The 20,622-nt window shown below is 47.3% G+C and overlaps 1 protein-coding gene across 4 annotated transcripts in view; it reads left to right on the top strand.

Annotated features, from left to right (window-relative positions):
- The first annotated feature begins 6,725 nt into the window (after positions 1 to 6,725).
- CORO6 (coronin 6) overlaps positions 6,726 to 20,622 on the top strand; it is a 51,548-nt gene continuing 37,651 nt past the window's right edge. For all 4 annotated transcript variants that reach the window (XM_087955830.1, XM_087955823.1, XM_087955819.1 and 1 more), the window contains exons 1-2: positions 6,726 to 6,950; positions 14,540 to 14,757. In XM_087955830.1, coding sequence (XP_087811956.1) covers positions 14,560 to 14,757 — 198 coding nt within the window. In that variant the 5' untranslated portion in view covers positions 6,726 to 6,950; positions 14,540 to 14,559. The remainder of the gene's footprint in view (positions 6,951 to 14,539; positions 14,758 to 20,622) is intronic.

Consider the following 20,622-nt stretch of genomic DNA (forward strand, 5'->3'; position numbering starts at 1 on the left):
AAAGATATTGCAAGGACTCTTAACTTGGACTATACTAGTGAGTCTTACTGGATGGAAATACTGTGAATGACTTAATGGACTGAATGACAATGCTTTGAACTCTAACTGGATTAAAAACTATTTAAACTACAAACATTGTTTGTGTTCAGTGTGTGTATACTCTGGGGCCCTTCCGCTCTCCTTTGGCTGCCTGGCTTGACTACTGCTGCAATACTCTTCTAGGGGTTAATCCCCAAACCCTAACATTGCTCTTTTTTTAAAATAGAAAAATTCAATATTTACATACGTGGCGTGTTGTGAGTTAATGTTGTGAGTTTGCTTGCTAGCAAATTTTATGTGACAGACTCAGATAGCAGATGGCAGAAAGATAGATCTCTGAATGAATCTGTGATTCTGTGAGCAACTCAATCTGCCTGCCTGCTTTGCCTGATTTTGGGTAAAAGTTGCTCTCTTTTTAATAAAAAATTAAATATTTACATAAATATTTATAATATTTACAATACAAGCCACACCCAGCCAGTCTCGTGACCACCAAGCCACACCCACAAATTAGGCCACACCCACAGAACCGGTTGTTAAGAAATTTGAACCCCACCCCTGGAATCACTGCCGTTGTTAAGTGAGTCCTGCCGTTAAGCGAACCTGGCTTTCCCCCCCATGGATTTTTGTTTGTCGGGAACTGGTTAAGAAGGACAGAAGTGGGTATCCTTGAACCCAGGATGCAGCACCCGCAGCTTGCCAAGGGCCTGAATTCTGATCCTATGGCCGTCAGGATGCTTGAGTTACAACTACAACGAAGGCTGCCCACCATGGACGTTAACTTGTGACCAGGTGTAAAGTGGGTGGATCGCATGACCAGCCTGGTTTTATAACCTTTATTTGCGATGGTCGTAAAGTAATCACTGTGGTTCTTAACAGTCGTTAAGTGAACAGTGCAATCGTTAATCAAACCAGTGGATTGCTAAGGACAGGTTTTGCCAAAAAATGGGAAATAAATGTCCTTCCTTCCTTCTCTCCCTCCCTTCCTCATTCTTTCCTTCCTTCCTTCCTTCCTTCCTTCCTCCCTCCCTCCCTCCCTCCCTTTCCTTCCTTCTTTCCTCCCTCCTTCCTGCCCTTGCTTGTTCCTTCTCCTTCCTTCCTTCCCCTGCTCCTTCTTCCTCCCTCCCTCTCCCTCTCCTTCCTTCCTCCCTCCCTTCTTTCCCTCCCTCCCTCCTTCCTTTCCCTTCCTCCCTTCCCTTGCTTCTTCTTCCCCCCTCTCCTTCCTTCCTCCCTTCTTTCCCTTCCTCCCTCTTTCCTTCTCCTTTCTTCCTTCCTTCCTTTCTTTGCTTCTTCTTCCCCCTCTCCATCCTTCCTCCCTTCTTTCCCTTCCTCCCTTTCCTTCTCCTGTCTTCCTTCCTTCCTTCCCTTGCTCCTTCTTCCTCCCTCCCTCCCTCTCCCTCCCCTCCCTCCCTCCCTCCCTCCCCTTCTCCCTTCCTTCCTTCCCCTGCTCCTTCTTCCTCCCTCCCTCTCCCTCTCCTTCCTTCCTCCCTTCCTTCTTTCCCTTCCTCCCTCCTTCCTTCCTCCCTTCCCTTGCTTCTTCTTCCCCCCTCTCCTTCCTGCCTTCCATTCTCCTTTCCTCCCTCCCTTCCCTTCTTTTTCTTTCTTTTTTTTCTTTTCTTGCTCTTTTCATTCTTTATACAGTCATAGAATCCTAGAGTTGGAAGGGACCTCAGAGGTCTTCCAATCCAACCCCTTGCTCAAGCAGGAACCCCCATCCCATTCCAGACAATGTCCAGTCTCTTCTTGTGGACCTCGAGTGTTGGAGCACCCACAACCTCTAAAGGCAACTCATTATTCTCAATGTTAGGAAATTTATCCTTAGTTCTAAGTTGGATCTCCCTCTGCCCAGCTTCCTTCCTTCCTTCCTTCCTTCCTCCCTCCCTCCCTCCTTCTTTCTTTCCTTTTTTCCTTCTTTCCTTCTTTTCCTTCCTTCCTTCCTTCCTCTCTCCCTCCCTCCTTCCTCTTTCTTTCTTTCTTTCTTTCCTTTTTTCCTTCTTTCCTTCTTTTCCTTCCTTCCTCCCTCCCTCCCCTTTCTTTCTTTCCTTCTTTTTTTCCTTCTTTCATTCTTTATACAGTCATAGAATCCTAGAGTTGGAAGGGACCTTGGAGGTCATCTAGTCCAATCCCCTCCTCAAGCAGGAAACCCTACACCATTTCAGACAATTGCCTGTCCAGTCTCTTCTTAAAAGCCTCCAGTGATGGAGCCCCCACAATCTCTGGTGGCCAGCTGTTCCACTGGTTCATTGTCCTCCCTGTTAGTAAGTTCCTTCTTAGTTCCAGGTTGCTTCTCTCCCTGATGAGTTTCCAACCTTCCTTTATCTCTCCTTCTCCTCCCTCCCTTCTATAGAACAATAGAATAAGAGTTGGAAGGGACCTTGGAGGTCATCTAGTCCAACCCCCTGGCTCAAGCAGGAAACCCTATACAATTGGAGAAAAATGGCTGGCCAGTCTCTTCTTAAAAGCCTCCAGGGATGGAGCCCCCACAATTTCTGGTGGCCAGCAGTTCCACTGGTTCATTGTCCTCCCTGTTCGTAAGTTTCTCCTTAATTCCAGGTGGCTTCTCTCCTTGATGCTCTTCCCTTCCTTTTTCCCTTCTTTTCTTCTTCACCTTCCCTCCCTCTGGTAAAGCATTCCCCCCTTTTCCTCAACCCCCTGCCCTCCCGTGGCGTTGCTCTCATTTCGTTTTATTCCTTCCGCAAAGGGACTCCAGCAGCGGTCCGCCTGCTGAGTGGCAGCCCAGTGCAAAGGCCCCCGCTGCCCAGCAGAGGTCGCCCCCCACCAAGGCCACCCATCTCCCCTGGGAGGAAGGGGCTGAGACCTACGGAAACCCACCTCCTCCTGTGGCACCCTCAAAAAAAGCTGAAACAGCTACAAGAGTCTATCTATTCGCAAGTTGGAAAGAGGAGGAGGAAGGAGGAGAAGAAGAAAAAACCCTTTTAATTGACAGGAAATGCAAGCCTGCTTTTTTTAAAAAAAAATGCCATTTATTCGGTTGAAAGTGATTTATGCCACTAGTTGTATTGTATTGTGTAGATAGATAGATAGATAGATAGATAGATAGATAGATAGATAGATAGATAGATAGATAGATAGATAGATAGATAGATAGATAGATAGATAGAAAGACAGATAGAGATAGAGACAGAGACAGAGATAGAGATAGATAGATAGATAGATAGATAGATAGATAGATAGATAGATAGATAGATAGATAGAGAGAGAGAGAGAGATACAGATACAGATACAGATACAGATACAGATAGATAGATAGATAGATAGATAGATAGATAGATAGATAGATAGATAGATAGATAGAGATTGATAGAGACTGATAGATAGAGATAGAAAGATAGAGATAGAGATAGAGATAGATAGATGATAGATAGATAGATAGATAGATAGATAGATAGATAGATAGATAGAGAGAGAGAGAGAGAGATACAGATACAGATACAGATACAGATACAGATACAGATACAGATACAGATAGATAGATAGATAGATAGATAGATAGATAGATAGATAGATAGATAGAGATTGATAGAGACTGATAGATAGAGATAGAAAGATAGAGATAGAGATAGAGATAGATAGAGATAGAAAGATAGAGATAGAGATAGAGATAGAGATAGAGATAGATAGAGAGATAGAGAGATAGATAGATAGATAGAGAGAGAGAGAGAGAGAGAGAGAGATACAGATACAGATACAGATACAGATACAGATACAGATAGATAGATAGATAGATAGATAGATAGATAGATAGATAGATAGAGATTGATAGAGACTGATAGATAGAGATAGAAAGATAGAGATAGAGATAGAGATAGAGATAGAGATAGAGACAGAGACAGATATAGATAAATAGAGATAGATAGATAGAGATAGATTGATAGAGATAGAGATAGAAAGATAGATATAGAGATAGAGACAGATAGAGATAGATAAATATAAAGATAGATAGATAGATAGATAGATAGATAGATAGATAGATAGATAGAGATTGATAGAGACTGATAGATAGAGATAGAAAGATAGAGATAGAGATAGAGATAGAGATAGAGAGATAGAGATAGAGATAGAGATAGAGATAGAGACAGAGACAGAGACAGAGACAGATATAGATAAATAGAGATAGATAGATAGAGATAGATTGATAGAGATAGAAAGATAGATATAGAGATAGAGATAGATAAAGATAAAGATAGATAGATAGATAGATAGATAGATAGATAGATAGATAGATAGATAGAGATTGATAGAGACTGATAGATAGAGATAGAAAGATAGAGATAGAGATAGAGATAGAGATAGAGATAGAGATAGAGACAGAGACAGAGACAGAGACAGATATAGATAAATAGAGATAGATAGATAGAGATAGATTGATAGAGATAGAGATAGAAAGATAGATATAGAGATAGAGACAGATAGAGATAGATAAATATAAAGATAGATAGATAGATAGATAGATAGATAGATAGATAGATAGATAGATAGATAGATAGATATAAAAGCGAAATACCACTCATGCATCATCACAAAATTGTATTGTAATGTGTCGATAGATATAGATAATTAGATATATAGATGATATATAGATGATATAGATATATATATATATCTCAAAGCGAAATACGCATCATCACAAAATCTCCAGAACCGTAAAGTCTACAAACTTGGAAATTTAGCACGTCGGTTCCTCTTGGCTTCTAGGGGCTCCCTATTATTATTATTATTATTATTATTATTATTATTATTATTATTATTATTATTATTATTATTATTATTATTATTATTATTATTATTATTATTATTATTATTATTTAACACACTCTGGTGCTAAGGAGTTCTACTCCCCCTCCCCACCTATAAAGAAATTTCTTCCAAAGGCAAAACACAAGCAGAGGAGTTTTAGTTTCAGTTTCAGTTTCAGAGCACCAAGCCGCTTCAGTACAGAACAGTTGAGCTAAGCCACGCCCAGGCTCCTCGCTGCCTCCTCTTAGTTCCCCATCTCCAGAACGGGGGATACAGTTGCCTTTGCAGCAAAATCTTTTTGAGTCTGGGGGTTCTGCGTGCTGCAGCCCAGTTCCCCGTCAGTGGGTTGGGGGGGGGGCTCCAGGATTGGGGGCCTGGGGTTGGGGAGTGTTCACCCCTCTTCTTCTTTCCCCTGCAAAAAGGGGACGTGGGGCAGATAGACTGCCTCTGGACAGGGAGGTTCTACCGGAGACCAGGTGGCTGGCAAGGGCATGCCCAGGGGCCACCGCTGTCTGGTGTTTGGAGGGACTTGGGTTAGGGGTCTGGGGAGGGGTCCGCAAACCCTTCTCGGACCCTGCCCCCAGCCCAGGGAAGCTGAGAGTCCCCAGGGTGGCTCTGGGCTTGGGGCCCCACTCTCTGGATTCCCTTGTGGCCCAAGGAGGGGGGGTCTGGGGGAGGGGAGTACCCTAGGCAGAGAGAGAGGCATCCCATGTCCGTTGCCCCCCACCCCAGAATGGCCTCCCCACCCGTCCCTGGCGTGTGCTGAAGCTACTCGGCAAAACCTCCCCACCTGGAGGCAGTCTATCTTAAGAGTCCTGGAATCTTAGGGCTAGGAGGGAGCTCGGAGGTCTTCTAGCCCACCCTGGCAAGGGGCGGGATTAAGGGAACACCCCTCCCGTGATGCCCCTCCCCGTGGACTGCCCCTTTGCAGAGGGGGATGAAGAGGGGGTGACCCCCTTTAGCTCCCTGGGGCCGGTGTGTGGGGGGAGACAGTGGTATCCTATGCAGGGAAAGGTGACAGCCCCCTCCTTCCCCCTCCCCCCTTGTGACTCCCTTATTTGCCACCTGCCTTAGTAGAACCTCCCCATCCAGAGGCAGTTTACCTTAGAAACCTAGAACCGGAAGGGACCTTTGAGGTCTTCTAGTCCAGCCCCCTTCCCAAGGCAAAGGAAGGAACATGGGGGACCCTCCGCAGGAGGCCTGAGCCACGATGCCCCCTTCCCCCAACTGCACTGCCCCCTAGTCTTTCAGATCACAGATAATCAGAGCTGGAAGGGACCTTGTAGGTCATCTAGTCCAACCCCTCCCCCCACTCTGGCCTTCAATCAAACCTCCCCATCTGGAGGCAGTCTATCTTAGAATCCGAGAACCGGAAGGGACCTTTGAGGTCATCTAGTCCAACCCCCTCCCCCGCCTTTACAGAAAATGAAAAAAGAGGTGCCCCCCATTCTTAGCCGTGACCCCCTGCAACCCCCGCCAGCATCGCCCTTGCCAGCCCCCTCCCTCCACTCCGGCCCTCAGTCGAACCTCCCCCCCCAGGCAGTCTATCTGCCCCGTCCCCTTTGCACCCCCCCCCGGCAGCAGGGAAACCAAAGAGAGGTGCCCCCCATTCTTCCCTTACCCCCACCCCTGCCAGCCCCCATCCCACTCCCTCTCCCGGCCCTGGGCAGTTAGGCCAAGACCGGAAGGCCTTTGGGCCTCCCCACCCACCCCTCCCCGCCTTACACGCGAGAGGTGCCATTCTAGCCTGTGCCTGCCCAAGCCCCGCCGGCTATGGTCCATCCAGGCCCCCACCCAACCTGGCCCTCAATCAACCTCCCCTCTCTCCTCCTTCTTCCAGGTCTCTCCACCCCGCCGCCTTTGCCGAAACAAAAAGAGGACCCTATTCTTAGCTGTGAACCCCCAACCCCCGCCAGCATCTCTCTATAGCCGCCCTCCGCAGAGCCGGGGCGGTCGTCCCGAGTTTCTGCCCCGTCCCTTGCCCTTGGGGGGGAACCCAGGAGGGGTCGCCCCCCACCCACCCTCACCTTCCTCCCCGGCGGCAGGGCAGGGGCAGCACCCCCGCTCGGGTGGTCGTCGCCCACCCACCCACCTCCTCTGGAAAGAGGGGAATCCCCCCGCCCGCGTCGCTGCGCCCTTCTTCCCACGAGCAGGTGAGACGGTGGGGCGCGCGCGGACCCCTGGGGACGACCCCCGACCCCAATTTGTCCTCCCTTGGGACCCTCCCTCCCCTCTCTTCCTTCCCCCCCACCCCAAAAGAAGGTCCGGTGCCGATTCTTGCAGCAGCTTCTGGGTCTTTAGAAGGGGGGAGAAACTCCGCCGGAGTTTGGCTGGATTGAAGGTGTTGGTGGGGGGAGGAAGGAAAGGAGGGAGGGGAAAAAATCTGTCGGACTTTTTTTGGACCGTGGGAATTGGGGGAGGAGGTCTTGGGGACCTCCTACGGAAGCAAAGTCGGAGGGGGACCCCCAATTCTTCCTCTGGGGGCTTTAGCTAGATTGAAGGTGTTGGGTGGGGGAAGGAAAGGAGGGAGGGGAAAACTCTGCTGGACTTTTTCTGGACCGTGGGAATTGGGGGAGGAGGTCTTGGGGGACCCCTGCAAACCCCCTCCACGGAAAGTTAGGAGGGGGACCCCAATTCTTTCCCCTTTGGGGGCTTTAGCTAGATTGAAGGTATTGGGGGAGGGAAGGAAAGGAGGGAGGGGAAAACTCTGCTGAACTGTTTTTGGACCGTGGGAATTGGGGGAGGAGGTCTTGGGGACCCCCTACAGAAGCAAAGTAGGAGGGGACCCTCATTCTTTGCCCTTTGGGGGGTTTTGGCTGGATTGAAGGTGTTGGGTGGGGGAAGGAAAGGAGGGAGGGGGAAAACTCTGCTGGACTTTTTCTGGACCGTGGGAATTGGGGTGAGTTCTTGGGGGACCCCCTGCAGAAACCCCTCCATGGAAAGTCAGAGGGGACCCCAATTCTTTCCTCTTTGGGGGCTTTTAGCTAGATTGAAGGTATTGGGGGGGGAAGGAAAGGAGGGAGGGGAAAACTCTGCCGAACTGTTTTTGGACCGTGGGAATTGGGGGAGGAGGTCTTGGGGACCCCCTACAGAAGCAAAGTCGGAGGGGGGACCCCAATTCTTTCCCCTTTGGGGGCTTTGGCTGGATTGAAGGTATTGGGGGAGGAAAGGAAAGGAGGGAGGGGAAAACTCTGCCGAACTGTTTTCCACCATGAGAATTGGGGGTGAGGTCTTGGGGGGAACCCCCCTGGGGAAGCCCCCCTCCGTGGAAAGTCGGAGGGAGGGACCCCCCAATTCTTCCGCCTTTGGGAACTTTGGCTGGATTGAAGGTGTTGGGGGGGAGAGGAAGGAAAGGAGGGAGGGGAAAAACTCTGCTGGACTCTTTTTTGGACTGTGGGAATTGGGATGAGCTTTTGGGGGCCCTGCCGCCCCCTGCCATGCATAATCAGTCAAACCCCCAATTCTTCCAGCCACTCTGGCTTTTAAAAGCGTGACTGGGGGAGTTGATGGGGTGGTTGGTGAGAAAACTCTTTCGGCCTTCTGACCCGTGAGAATTGGGGTGACCCCTGGCGGCCTCCCCCAGGCAGCCCCCCCAACCTCAAAAGGGTTAAAGGTGTGAACTGAACCAAAGGTAGCGGCCCCCTTCCCTTCTCTGCCCTTCCCCCGCTACCTGAAGGCTCATCTTTGAAACAAACTAGCATCAAAGGAACTTTTAGCAATCCTGGTTTGCTTTCCTTGAACTGGCATTAAAGGAACCTTGGTGGCTGAATGGAAAAGCTCCGTGTCCCAGCACAGTCTATCAGGGAACTCCCCCCAAAAGTAGTCATCATCCCTTTTAAAGCAGCAACCCTCCCCCCGCCCATCCCTCCCCAACCAATTTTGTTTGAACTTGCCTCCCCTCCTCCTCCTCCTCCCCTCCTCTCCAAATGGCTTCAGGTCTTGCTTTGATCTTAAGATTTTTTGTTCTTTTTTTGCAGTGGGTATGATTCGCACTCAGGGCTGGCCCCACTAAGCTTCTCCAGAAAAGCTACAGAGCAATTTTGGGTTTGTTTGTTTGTTTTTTTTAAAAAAAAAAATCCATTAAATTAGCAGCTCTGGGCTCAGAAGAACAAAGTTGAAGGGGATCTTAAGAGGTCTTCTAGTCTGACCCCTGTTCAAGCGCAGAGTTTGGGTAAGCAAAGGCTGTGACTTATGGATAAGAGCCTGGAGCATTTCCGTCCTCCTTTTAAAAATGGGGTATTGTGCCATGGGTATCGCAGGGCACTATAAATCCCAGATCCTAATCCTGGGAAGGTCAGACTAGATGACCCTCCCCCAAGGTCACTTCTGACTCCTATTTTTCTCAGATTGCAGGTGGTCCTCAACTTACGACCACAACGGAGCCCAGAATTGATGTTGCTATTTGAGAAATTTGTGAAGCAAATTTGTTGCCCCACCCCCCATTTTACGACTTTTCTTGCCACCGTTGTTGAGCGAATCACGGCGATTCTTAACTGGGCGTTAAGTGAACCTGGCTTCTCCATTGACTTTGCTTGTCAAACGGTCGCAAAAGGGGGAAAATTGCGTGACTGCGGGAGCGTCATAAAGGCGAGTCCTTGGTCAAGCCTCCGAATGTAAATCGCGTCACTATGGGGATGCCGAATCTGTCATAAGTGAGAGAAACGGTCAGAAGTCTCTGTTTCGGTGCAGTTGGCAGTTCAAACGGTCACTAAATGAACTGTTGTAAATTGAGGACTTCTTGTACTATCTAGGCCTGGCTGCCACCCACTGAAAAGCTGCACAGGTGGTCCTTGTCTTACGACCACAGTTGAATCCCGTATTTAATGTTGTTAAGTGAGACAGTGAAATGAATTCTGCTCCACTTTATGCCCCTTTCTTGCCACTGCTGTTAAGTGGATCACTGCAGTTGTTAAACGAATCATTTGGCATCTGGTTTCCCCCATTGACTTTGTTTTTAATATCTGATATTTTTTTTAATAACAGTTTTTAATCTCTAATATTTTAATATGTAAAATATTGACATATTTTAATATTTGGGGAGGGGTTGGTGATGGTTGCGGCTTACCAGGGGCAAATAATGAGGAACAACACGACAAAATTGTAATGAACATCAATTCATGTAAATTTAATTAATTAAATACCCTTAGAAATGAGAACAAGCAAGGTAGGCCCCGTAACGTAGCCAACACAGCTAAATTAATCCTGCGGAACTCACTGCCACATGATGGAGCAGCGGGCAGCAATCTACATGCTTTGCAAGGAGATTGGAGATTTTAGACAGGGGATTATCACCGGTCCCACCCAGTGCCTGGCTGAAGAGTGGGTGGGTGGGGGGAATCAAGCATTGAGCCCCTGGCCTTTGATGTCCCTGCCAATCGGGTATCGGCTAAGCCCTTTTGATGGATGGCTTTGCAAAGTTTGCGCACGCCTCTTCCAAGCCAGGATTCCTGGATTGGGGCAGGCTTGCTGGAGAAAACCTTGTGGCCTTCAGGCCCGGTTGGCAGTTGGACCCTTCCCCAAACCCCATTGCCAGTTTGCATAACCCTTGATGAATTGAGTGAGGGGGCAGTGCGATCTTTTCATGTTTAAAAGGTCTAATTCAGAATAGAGCTGGAAAGAGACCTTAGAGGTCTTCTAAACCACCCCTTCTGCTCAAGCAGGGAGATCCTATACCATTCCGGACAAATGGCTGTCCAGTCTCTTCTTGAAAACCTCCAGTGATGGAGCGACCACAACTTCTGGTGGCAAGACGTTCCACTGGTTAATTGTCCTCACGGTTAGGAAGTTTAATTCCAAGCTGCTTCTCTCCTTGGTTAGTTTCCTTCCTTCCTTCCCCTCCCTCCCTCCCTTCCTCCTTCCCTCCCATCCAGTGGTGGCTGCAAATTTTTTAACAACTGGTTCTCTGCCCTAATGACTGGCTGAGGGGGGCATGTGATTGAGTGACAGGCCATTTTCTGGGCCTATTTCATCCATTTTCAGGGCATTTTTCAGTCCAAAAATGGCCCCAAAATGGCCTGTTTTTTGGCTGTTTTGGGGCCATTTTTAGGCTGTTTTTCGGGCCATTTTACACCCAGAAACCACCCAAAAACAGCCCGAAAAATGGGCAGGGACGGGACCAGCCACTCATCCAATTTGCCTGTTCTTCGAACCATGCAGAATCAGAACAACCAGGTCGAGTGAACCGGTCCGAACCAACAGCAACCCACTGCTGCTCCCATCCATCCATCCATCTATCTATCCATCCACAGCATAATAGAATAACAGACTTGGAAGGACCTTGGAGGTCCTCTAGTCTAACCCTTGGCACAAGCAGGAGACCTTTACCCGTGATGGCAAAACCTACGGCACGCTTGCCACAGGTGGGAACGCAGAGCCGTTTGTGCCGGCAAGCGAGCTGCGCACGCGCACGCCTCACTGCGCACGCGCACGCCTCACAGCTGATTTTTGAGCAGTTTGAGGCCTTTTTCGGCCTCACGGAGGTTTTGAGAAGGCTTCTGCAGGCTTCTGCAGGCTTTTCATGAAGAAAAGTAGGCCCGTTTGGTCACTTCCTGTTTTTCCGGAAATACTGGAAGTGACGAAACGGGCCTAGTTTTTGGCCTGCAGAAGCCTTCCTAAAACCTCTGTGAGGCCGAAAAAGGACTCAAACTGGCTGAAAATCAACTGTGAGGCGCAGTGCAGGTAAGAAGGCGGGAGTGGGGGATTGCACCCGCATGCGTAGGGAGCGTGGGGAGGCAGGCATTGCCTTCTAGGTGCTGGCCCACAAGCGCGAGCGTGCAAGCGCGCGCACAATTTTTGGCACCGGAGTCCAAAATGGCAAGCCACCACTGCCTGATACCCTTTCAGACATCAACGGCTGTCAATCTCTTCTTTAAAAGCTTCCCGTGATGAAGCCCCTACAACTTCTTAACTCCAGATCGCTTCTCTCTTTGATTTGGTTTCCATCCGTTGCTTCTTGTCCTGCCCTCAGGGGCTTGGGAGAATAAGTTGACTCCCAGAATTCCCCAGCCAGCCATGAATTCTGGGAGTTGAAGTCCACTGGTCTTAAAACACAGGCCGTTTTGCTCCGTCTTTCCTAGAGAAACCGGACCCATCGCTCGGGGCAGCTGGAGTAATGTCTCTTCAACCTCGCCTTCCAGGAATTGGGAGCCGATCATATTCCAGAGTCTTCACTCGGATGTTCTTCCTAATCCAATGTTTCTCAACCTCAGCCACTAGACGGTGGGTGGACTTCAACTCCCAGAGTTCCCCAGGCAGCTTCTGAATTCGGGGAGTCGAACATCCACAGGTCTTTAAAGTTTCAAGGTTGGACACACTTTGAGTTTAGTGGCAGTGCAAAGAAAACGCGGAGGTGAATACACCTAATCTGGAACTCACCTGTTGGGGGCCAAAAGGGGGGGGGGAAAGGAACAGCTTTAGAGGAAACCTGGGTTGGCAGAGGAGGAAAAATGCCGCCTTGAAGACTGGAAACTGGGGAAGGAAGAAAAAGGTGAAAGGAGAGCAGATTTAATCCACCTGACATCCTTCGGTCATCTCCTTTAAACCAGGGGGTCACCAACCTTCTGGACCTCAGGGACCACCAAACCCATAATTTTAAATCCTGGGGACCACTAATATGAATTTTGACTGACGGTGGCTTGCTGACGGTGGGAGAGAGAGAGGGAAGGAGGGAGGGAGGGAGGGAGGGAAGGAAGGAGAGAGGGGGGATCTAATCTAACCTCCCTACCCCCCCTCTCTCTCTCACACACACACACACAGAGGCAGGGGTGGGATTCAAAGTTATTAATCGATAACTAATTTGTGGGTGTGGCTTGGTGGTCATGTGACTGGCTGGGCATGGCTTGTACGTAAATATTATAAATATTTATGTAAATATTGAATTTTTTTATTTAAAAAAAGAGCAACTTTTACCCAAAATCAGGCAAAGCAGGCAGGCAAACGGAGTTGCTCACAGAATCACAGATTCACTCAGAGATCTATCTTTCTGCCATTGGCTAACCGAGTCTGCACTGACAAAATAGAAGCTTCAGTCCCTAAGGAAGGTTTGGCTCTGGTTCAATCTAAAGATTAGCTAGAAAGCAAAGAAATGCAACGGTTTCTTGCTTCCTAGCTAATCTAAATCTCCCAGCACAGCAGAACAGGTGATGGTCGGGAGGAAAAAAAAGGAAAAATAGCAATTTAGCAGGCAAGTTTGCCAGGTAAAGAGTGAGTGGGTGGGTGTCAGCCTCAAGATATCTTCCATAATATGTATATTCTGCATTCTAACTATTGCTTCTCTGCTGCTAGGCCAATCTATTCCTTTCGGCTGTCATTTGCAACGGAGGGAGGGGGCAATTTGGAGGGTTTCCACGGGCCACGTGGGCGGCGCAGCCTTGTGTTTCTGTGCAGCCTGGATTAATTGCTTTGGGGGTGTTCTGGGGGTGAGATTTCTCTGCGGCCCACCAAAATGTTCTCATGGCCCACCATGCTTTAAACGACCCCATAATAATCCCTTGTGGGGGTGGTGTCTGAGTAACTGAATGGAGCTGAGTGTTTTACTGGCTGGATGCCCTTCCTGTCACCAATGGGGAGTTTTATTCAGCAGATAAATTCTTTTTTAAATAAGTGTATTGTTCTTTTACATTTAAAAAAAGAGAAATTATTCATAACATTGACAGTACTGTAGCGTTATTATTATACATATCTATCTCTTGTGCATATTGACATTTGTATACATTGTTATACGATTCCGTACATTTATCTATAGTCTGCTTACCTTAAATTTCTTTATTTTCTATTTGCCTAATTTCCAACCAATTATACCACATATCCCAAATTTTATGATATTCAGACTCTTCTTTATCTTTTAGGTTTTAGGGTCAATTTATCCATTTCGGCACCGTCCAAGATTTTTTTGGATTACCAATTTGTTGGGGTGGGGTGGGGTGTTTATTATGCTTCCAACATTGTGCATATGATGTTCTAGCCACGGTTAATATGTATATTACAATATATTTAATCTTTTTCTTATGTTTCTTTTTAAATATTCCTAGCATAAATAACTCCGGTTCAAATTCTATTTGTTCTTTTAACAATTTCTTGTAACCGTTGCCTAATTTTGGTCCAATATCTTTGAACTTCTGGGCAAGACCACCACATGTGGTAGAAAGGACCTTGTATCAGCAGATAAATTCTCATTTTGCCCAGAGAGAGAAATATCGGTCTCTATCCCTGTGCTGTCCGAGCCAGTCTATGGGAATTGGATAGTTACTTAGGAATTACGAGCTATCCCCTTAAGGGAAGGCATCATGGTCAATGTAGTGAAAGGTATCCTGGGAAACGTAGTCCATGTCACGTGGCCACATCTGTAATCCCGATTGGTCACGAATTTGACCCTCGATGGGTTGGGGAGAGTTTCCTTAATTTTGCCTGAACTCCCTAACTCATGGCAGCTGCTTTCTATCGCTACGAGATGGGTTAGGAGATAACCATCTTTTACTACAAGGCAGATATACAAAGGATTGGTCATTAAAGAAGAACTTCGTCACAAATGTGAGTTATGAGGATACCTGATGAACCAATAAATGTACTTTGTTATGGACGTCTTGTTGAGTTATCTATCCGCATCTGTACAGTTTATAAATCCATCTCTGTGCAGAAGTCACTGTGCCACTCAACCTGACATCCTTTGATGATGCCAAAAATTGGACTTGAACACCTGCTCCAGCTGCCCAGCTGACCTTACTGTGTCTCTCTCTCCTCCCAGCCCCCCACCCCCTCCACGCCATGAGTCGCCGAGTGGTTCGCCAAAGCAAGTTCCGGCATGTCTTTGGGCAGCCGGTCAAGGCTGACCAGATGTATGAGGACATTCGAGTCTCCAAGGTGACCTGGGACAGTTCCTTTTGTGCCGTCAATCCCAAGTTCCTGGCCATCATCGTGGAGTCAGGAGGAGGCGGAGCCTTTATGGTCCTGCCTTTGAGTAAGGTAGGTGGGCTTGGGGTGGGTTGGTGGGGGCGTCCATCCCAGGGGTGGGATTCAAATTTCTTAATAACTGGTTCTGTGGCGTGGCCTAATTTGTGGCTGTGGCTTGGTGGTCATGTGACTGGCTGGGCGTGGCTTGCTGACTGGGTGTGGCTTGGTGGTCACGTGACTGGCTGGGTGTGGCTTGTATTGTAAATATTTATGTAAATATTGAACTTTTTATTTAAAAAAAGAACAACCTTTACCCAAACTCAGACAAAGCAGACAGGCAGATGGCGTTGCTCACAGAATCACAGAATCACAGATTCACTTGGAGTTCTATCTATCTGCAATCTGCTACCTGAGTCTGTCACATAAAATTTGCTTCCAAGCAAACTCACAAAATTAACTCACAACACACCATGTATGTAAATATTGATTTTTTAATTTAAAAAAAGAGCAACTTTTACCGCAAAGCAGGCAAAGTAGGCAGGCAGATTGAGTTGCTCGCAGAATCACAGATTCACTCAGAGATCTACCTTTCTGCCATCTGCTACCTGAGTCTGCACTGAAAAATAGAAGCTTCGGTCCTAAGGAAGGTTCAGCTCTGCTTTTAGATTAGCTAGAAAGCAAGAAACCCAACCATTTCCTGCTTTCTAGCTAATCTAAATCTCCCAGCACAGCAGAACAGCTGATGGTTGTGGGGGGGGGGAAGGAAAAATAGGAACTTACCAAAAATTAGGCAAAGGCACAAGGCAGGCAAGTTGGACGGCATGCATGCCAGGTAAGGACTGACTGGGCGGGGAGGGGCCAGCTAGTGGCACGATTTGCCGGTTCTCTGTAACAACCGGTTCAATAGAACCGGTCCGAATCGGTAGAATCCCACCTCTGCATCCATCCCCATGGGAGGAAGCAGCATTGAAGGCTCCCAAGGCGCTCCATAGCTATTCACAACAACCCTGCGAGGGAGAGAATCCCCTTGGCCCATATGCAATGTCAGCCATTGCAAGAGGCGAAACCAGCATTGACTTTTTTGCAATGGCATCTTGGCCCTTCCCCAGACGGGCTCCTAGATGGCTAACAATCCAGGCCTGCTACATTCGCACTCGGGGGGGCCTTGTGGCTACGAGTTACAGGGCTGAACGTGTGAAACAACCCCCTGAAACCATGCTAAAAACAAACCATGATAGAACCTCCAAGAGGAGGTTAACTGCGCCACCTTTTTGAGAAGGACGCAGAGAAAGGGATGAAGGAGAGTATTAAAGGATATTCAGGGGAGGAGAAATTAAGGCGAGGAGGAGGAATGGAAGGAGTCGAGATGGGTGTATTTAATCTTTTGGAAAAGACGATGGAAGAGGAGATGAAAGGACCTGATCAACAGCTGAAGGACATCAACAAGAAGAAGGATGACTCACGTCTTTGTCTTCTTTGGCTCCAGAGTTCAAGATGAGGGTTAACGGATTGGATTAAGATAATGTTTCTCAACCGGATTCGATTTTTGATTCTGGGCAAGCAAGATGGTTTTGGGGGTCCCTATTCTGGAGGGGTTTGAAGGTACCCGAAGGGCTCGACCAAAACCAAGCTAACTTTTGGGGTCTTCTGCCTGCCTGCTTGCTTCCGAAAACTCTTGTTGACTTCGCTTCTCTCTTGTAGACGAAATTTTTTTTTCTTTGGGCTTCAGGGGGGTAGAAAGGGTATCTGTGGGGTGGTGGAAGATGGGCCATTTTGCCCCACCTTTCCTAGAGAAGCTTGACCCATTGCTCGGGGCAGGAATGTGGAGCTGGAGAAATGTCTCCTCAACCTCTGTTGACCTCCTTCAGCTGTTGACCAAGTCCTTCCATCACCTTTTCTCAAGGGTGTAAATGTACCCAGCCGTACTCCTTCCATTTATTTTATTTATTTGATTTGTCAATCACTTACAAGATAATAGGTATAAGTATAAACATGAGTAAGAATACAGGAAATAGGTAAGGATAAATGGGGACAATAGGACAAGGACGGAAGGCAGGATGGTGCACTTATGCACGCCCCTTACAGGCCTCTTAGGAATGGGTATTCTCTCCCTTCCTTCCTTCCTTCCTTCCTTCCTTCCTTCCTTCCTTCCTTCCTTCCTTCCTTCCTTCCTTCCTTCCTTCCTTCCTCCTCCCTCCCTCCCTCCCTCCCTCTCTCCCTTCCTTCTTTTCTCTTCTCCCTCCATTCTTTTCTCCCCTTCCTTCCTTCCTTCCTTCCCATTTTCCTTCTTTCTTTTTTTCCTCCCTCCCTCCCTCCCTTCTCTCTTCCTCCCTTCTCATTCCTATCACCTTTTTCCTTCCTCGCTTCCTTCCTTCTCATTTTCCTTCTTTCTTTCGTCCCTCCCTCCCTTCTCGTTTTCCTCCCTTCTCTCCTTCCTTCTCATACCTACCTTTTTCCTTCCTTCCTTCCTTCTCATTTTCCTTCTTTCTTTCGTCCCTCCCTCCCTTCTCGTTTTCCTCCCTTCTCTCCTTCCTTCTCATTCCTATCACCTTTTTCCTTCCTTCCTTCCTTCCTTCTCATTTTCCTTCTTTCTTTCCTCCCTCCCTTCCTTCTTGTTTTCCTCCCTTCTCTCCTTCCTTCTCCTTCCTATCACTTTTTTCCTTCCTTCCTTCCTCCGTTCCTTCCTTCCTTCCTTCCTTCTCATTTTCCTTCTGTCTTTCTTTCCTCCCTCCCTCCCTCCCTTCTCTCTTCCTCCCTTCTCATTCCTATCACCTTCCTTCCTTGCTTCCTTCCTTCTCATTTTCCTTCTTTCTTTCGTCCCTCCCTCCCTCCCTTCTCGTTTTCCTCCCTTCTCTCCTTCCTTCTCATACCTATCACCTTTTTCCTTCCTTCCTTCCTTCCTTCCTTCCTTCCTTCCTTCCTTCCTTCCTTCCTTCCTTCCTTCATTTTTTATTTATTTTTATTTGATTTGTCAATCACTTGAGTAAGAATACAGGAAATAGGTATGAATAAATGGGGACAATAGGACAGGGACGGGAGGCACGATGGTGCACTTATGCACGCCCCTTACAGGCCTCTTAGGAATGGGGTGAGGTCAATAGTGGATAGTTTGAGGTTAAAGGAGTGGGGGGGTTAGAGGATGGAACAACAGAGTCAGGTAGTGCATTCCAGGCATTGACCACTCGGTTGCTGAAGTCGTACTTTCTGCAATCAAGTTTGGAGCGGTTTACATCGAGTTTGTATCTGTTTTGTGCTCTTGTATTGTTGAGGTTGAAGCTGAAGTAGACATTGATTGGTAGGACATTGTAAGCAGATAATTTTGTGTACTACGCTTAAGTCCAACCATAAGCGGCGTAGTTCAAGGTTGTCCAAGCCCAAAATCTCAAGCCTGGTGGTGTAGGGTATTCTGTTGCGAGCAGAGGAGTGTAGTAACTCTTCTCGTGAAATACTTCTGGACTCGCTCGATTGTATTAATGTCCGATCTACAGTGCGGATTCCAGACAGATGAGCTGTATTCGAGTATTGGTCTGGCAAAGGTTTTGTATGCTCTAGTTAGCAATTCAATATTTCTCCTAGCCTTAATTTCTCATCCCCCTGAACATCCTTGATACTCTCCTTCATCCCTTTCTCTGCGGTCCCTCTCAAAAGTGGGCTCTCGAGATGAAGATGAACCAAACGGAACAATGAATGAGGACATCCTCTCTTCAGTCGTGTCCAATTCTTGGCAGTTCTATGGGCCAGGTTGCTTCCGCATCTTCTGAACTTGCACTTTGAGTAAATTGTCTGCCCTGGTTTGGAGGCAGGATGGAAAATTGCCCCCCCCCACCCCAAAAAAAACCCCCAAAACTGGAGAGGATCAAATTGTTCCTTTTTTTATTCAAAAGTTGGCAGGCTCACCGTCCCTTCAACAAATAATACAACACAAGAGCACACAATAGATACAAACTCAAGGTAAACCGCACCAAACTTGATTGCAGGAAATACGACTTCAGCCACAGAGTGGTCAATGTCTGGAATCCTCTACCTGACTCTGTGGTTTCTTCCCCAAACCCCAAAAACTTTAACCTTAGACTGTCTACTATTGACCTCACCCCTTTCCTAAGAGGTCTGTAGGGGGCGTGCATAAGCGCACCAACGTGCCTACCGTCCCTGTCCTATTGATTCTTTTATTTTTCTTATATGTATCCATTTCATGTATTCATAACTATGTTTATACTTATACCTATTATCTTATAATCGCTTGACAAATAAATAAATAAAAAGAGAAGGACTTCCTTAGAACATTGTGCAAAGTTGGTTTGAGTGTGCACGCCCGGCCGTGTCACAGACTCCAGGCAGGAATGAGAAATCGGTTTGCAACTGATAAGGAAATGAAGTAACAGCGCGGAGAAGTGGCGTCCCTTGAAAAGGAGAGAAGATTGTGCAGAAATGAATAAGCTTACTATGGAGTTGCAAGAGAAGGAAAAAAGAGAAATCTATGCGGTCTGGGAGAATTTGTATGCTTGGATAGATAACAGGAATAATAGATAATGTATAAGGTAAATATGAATATTTATGAGAAGCACAGAGCTGAAGACACAAGCCTGAAGATGATGAATGAGACTTCATCGAAACGTCGCCTAGATACTTCCAATCTTACGCGGGAGAAAACCCGAATAACCAAAGATCCACATACAAATACCCGCGAGAACCTCAGAAAATAAATATGAATAATATATATATATGTATATTAATATGAATAATGGAAGATGGGAAAAACCGATGCTACAACGAATGGCAAAAATTGTGAACGTGATGTGGTTTTTTTTTTAATTTGTAAAACTTTATTAAAAATCATTTAAAAAATAATAATAGAAAAAGGAAAGAAGATGCTGCAGTCGAAATGCGGATTTGTTCCTTTGACACACCAAGATGCTGGATCTCAGTGTGATTTGCACAAGCTGATCCCTGCAAAAAAAAAAAAGATAAATAAGCAGGCCTAAGAGAGTAGAGCAGAAGAGAGTTAACAGAGTTGGAAGGGACCTTGGAGAGGTCTTCTAGTCCATCCCTCTGCTCAAGCAGGAAACCTTATATCATTTCAGACAAATGGCGGCGCCATTTCTTCTTTAAAACCACCGGTGTTGGATCACTTCTGGTGGCCAGTTGTTCTCCGGGTTAATTGTCCTCACTGTTAGGAAGTTTATCCTTTAATTCCAGGTTGCTTTTGTTGTGGCTCGCTGGCAGCCGGTGGGGATGGCAGAGGTATCGGATGGTGAGGATGAAAGGGAACCAGTTCGGGGGTCTGGAGAGGTTGGGGCCAGGACTGTCTGGGAGTGGGGTGCTGCCTTCGGAGCCGTTGGAGTCTGGCAGCAGCGAAGCAGAGGACCCCAGGGAGCCTGGGCCCATGGTGCACAGCTGAGAGAGCAGCTGACGCAGACTCGGGCGACTTAGGAATAAGGCTGGGGGGGGGGGTGACTGCTCCTCCCATCAGGGATAAAAGCCAGCCCTTGTGGATGTGCTCTTTCCAGGAAGCAAAGAAGTTCATTAGATTCTGATTCCTCATCGCAGTCTGCGGACTCTGGTTTGTCTTTGCTGTGGAACTTCGGTCAGTTTATCTGCGGATTAAGTGAACGTCTGTTTCTTGGCAGCCGTTTGCAACCCTGAAAGGCATGCTCTGATCTCAGACAATTGTGTTTAATGGGTTTTGGCTGGGAATGCAAATAATTCCCAGTGTCGCATTAAAAAAGGGTTTGCTTTTATACATAGCTTGTGATTCCTTAATTGGAACGAAGCCTGGGTCAGAACAACTTCTCTCCTTGAGCAGTTTCCGTCCATTGCCCTTCTCTCTCCTTCCTTCCTTCCTTCCTTCCTTCCTTCCTTCTTTCCTTCCTTTTTTCCTTCCTTTCCTTCCTTTCTTCCTTTTTTCCTTCCTTCCTTCCTTTTTTCCTTCCTTCCTTC

Source organism: Notechis scutatus, chromosome 1, assembly GCF_049901735.1.
Source record: "Notechis scutatus isolate UNSWTSFEM ecotype Mainland chromosome 1, rNotScu1.2, whole genome shotgun sequence".
Lineage (NCBI taxonomy): Eukaryota > Metazoa > Chordata > Lepidosauria > Squamata > Elapidae > Notechis > Notechis scutatus.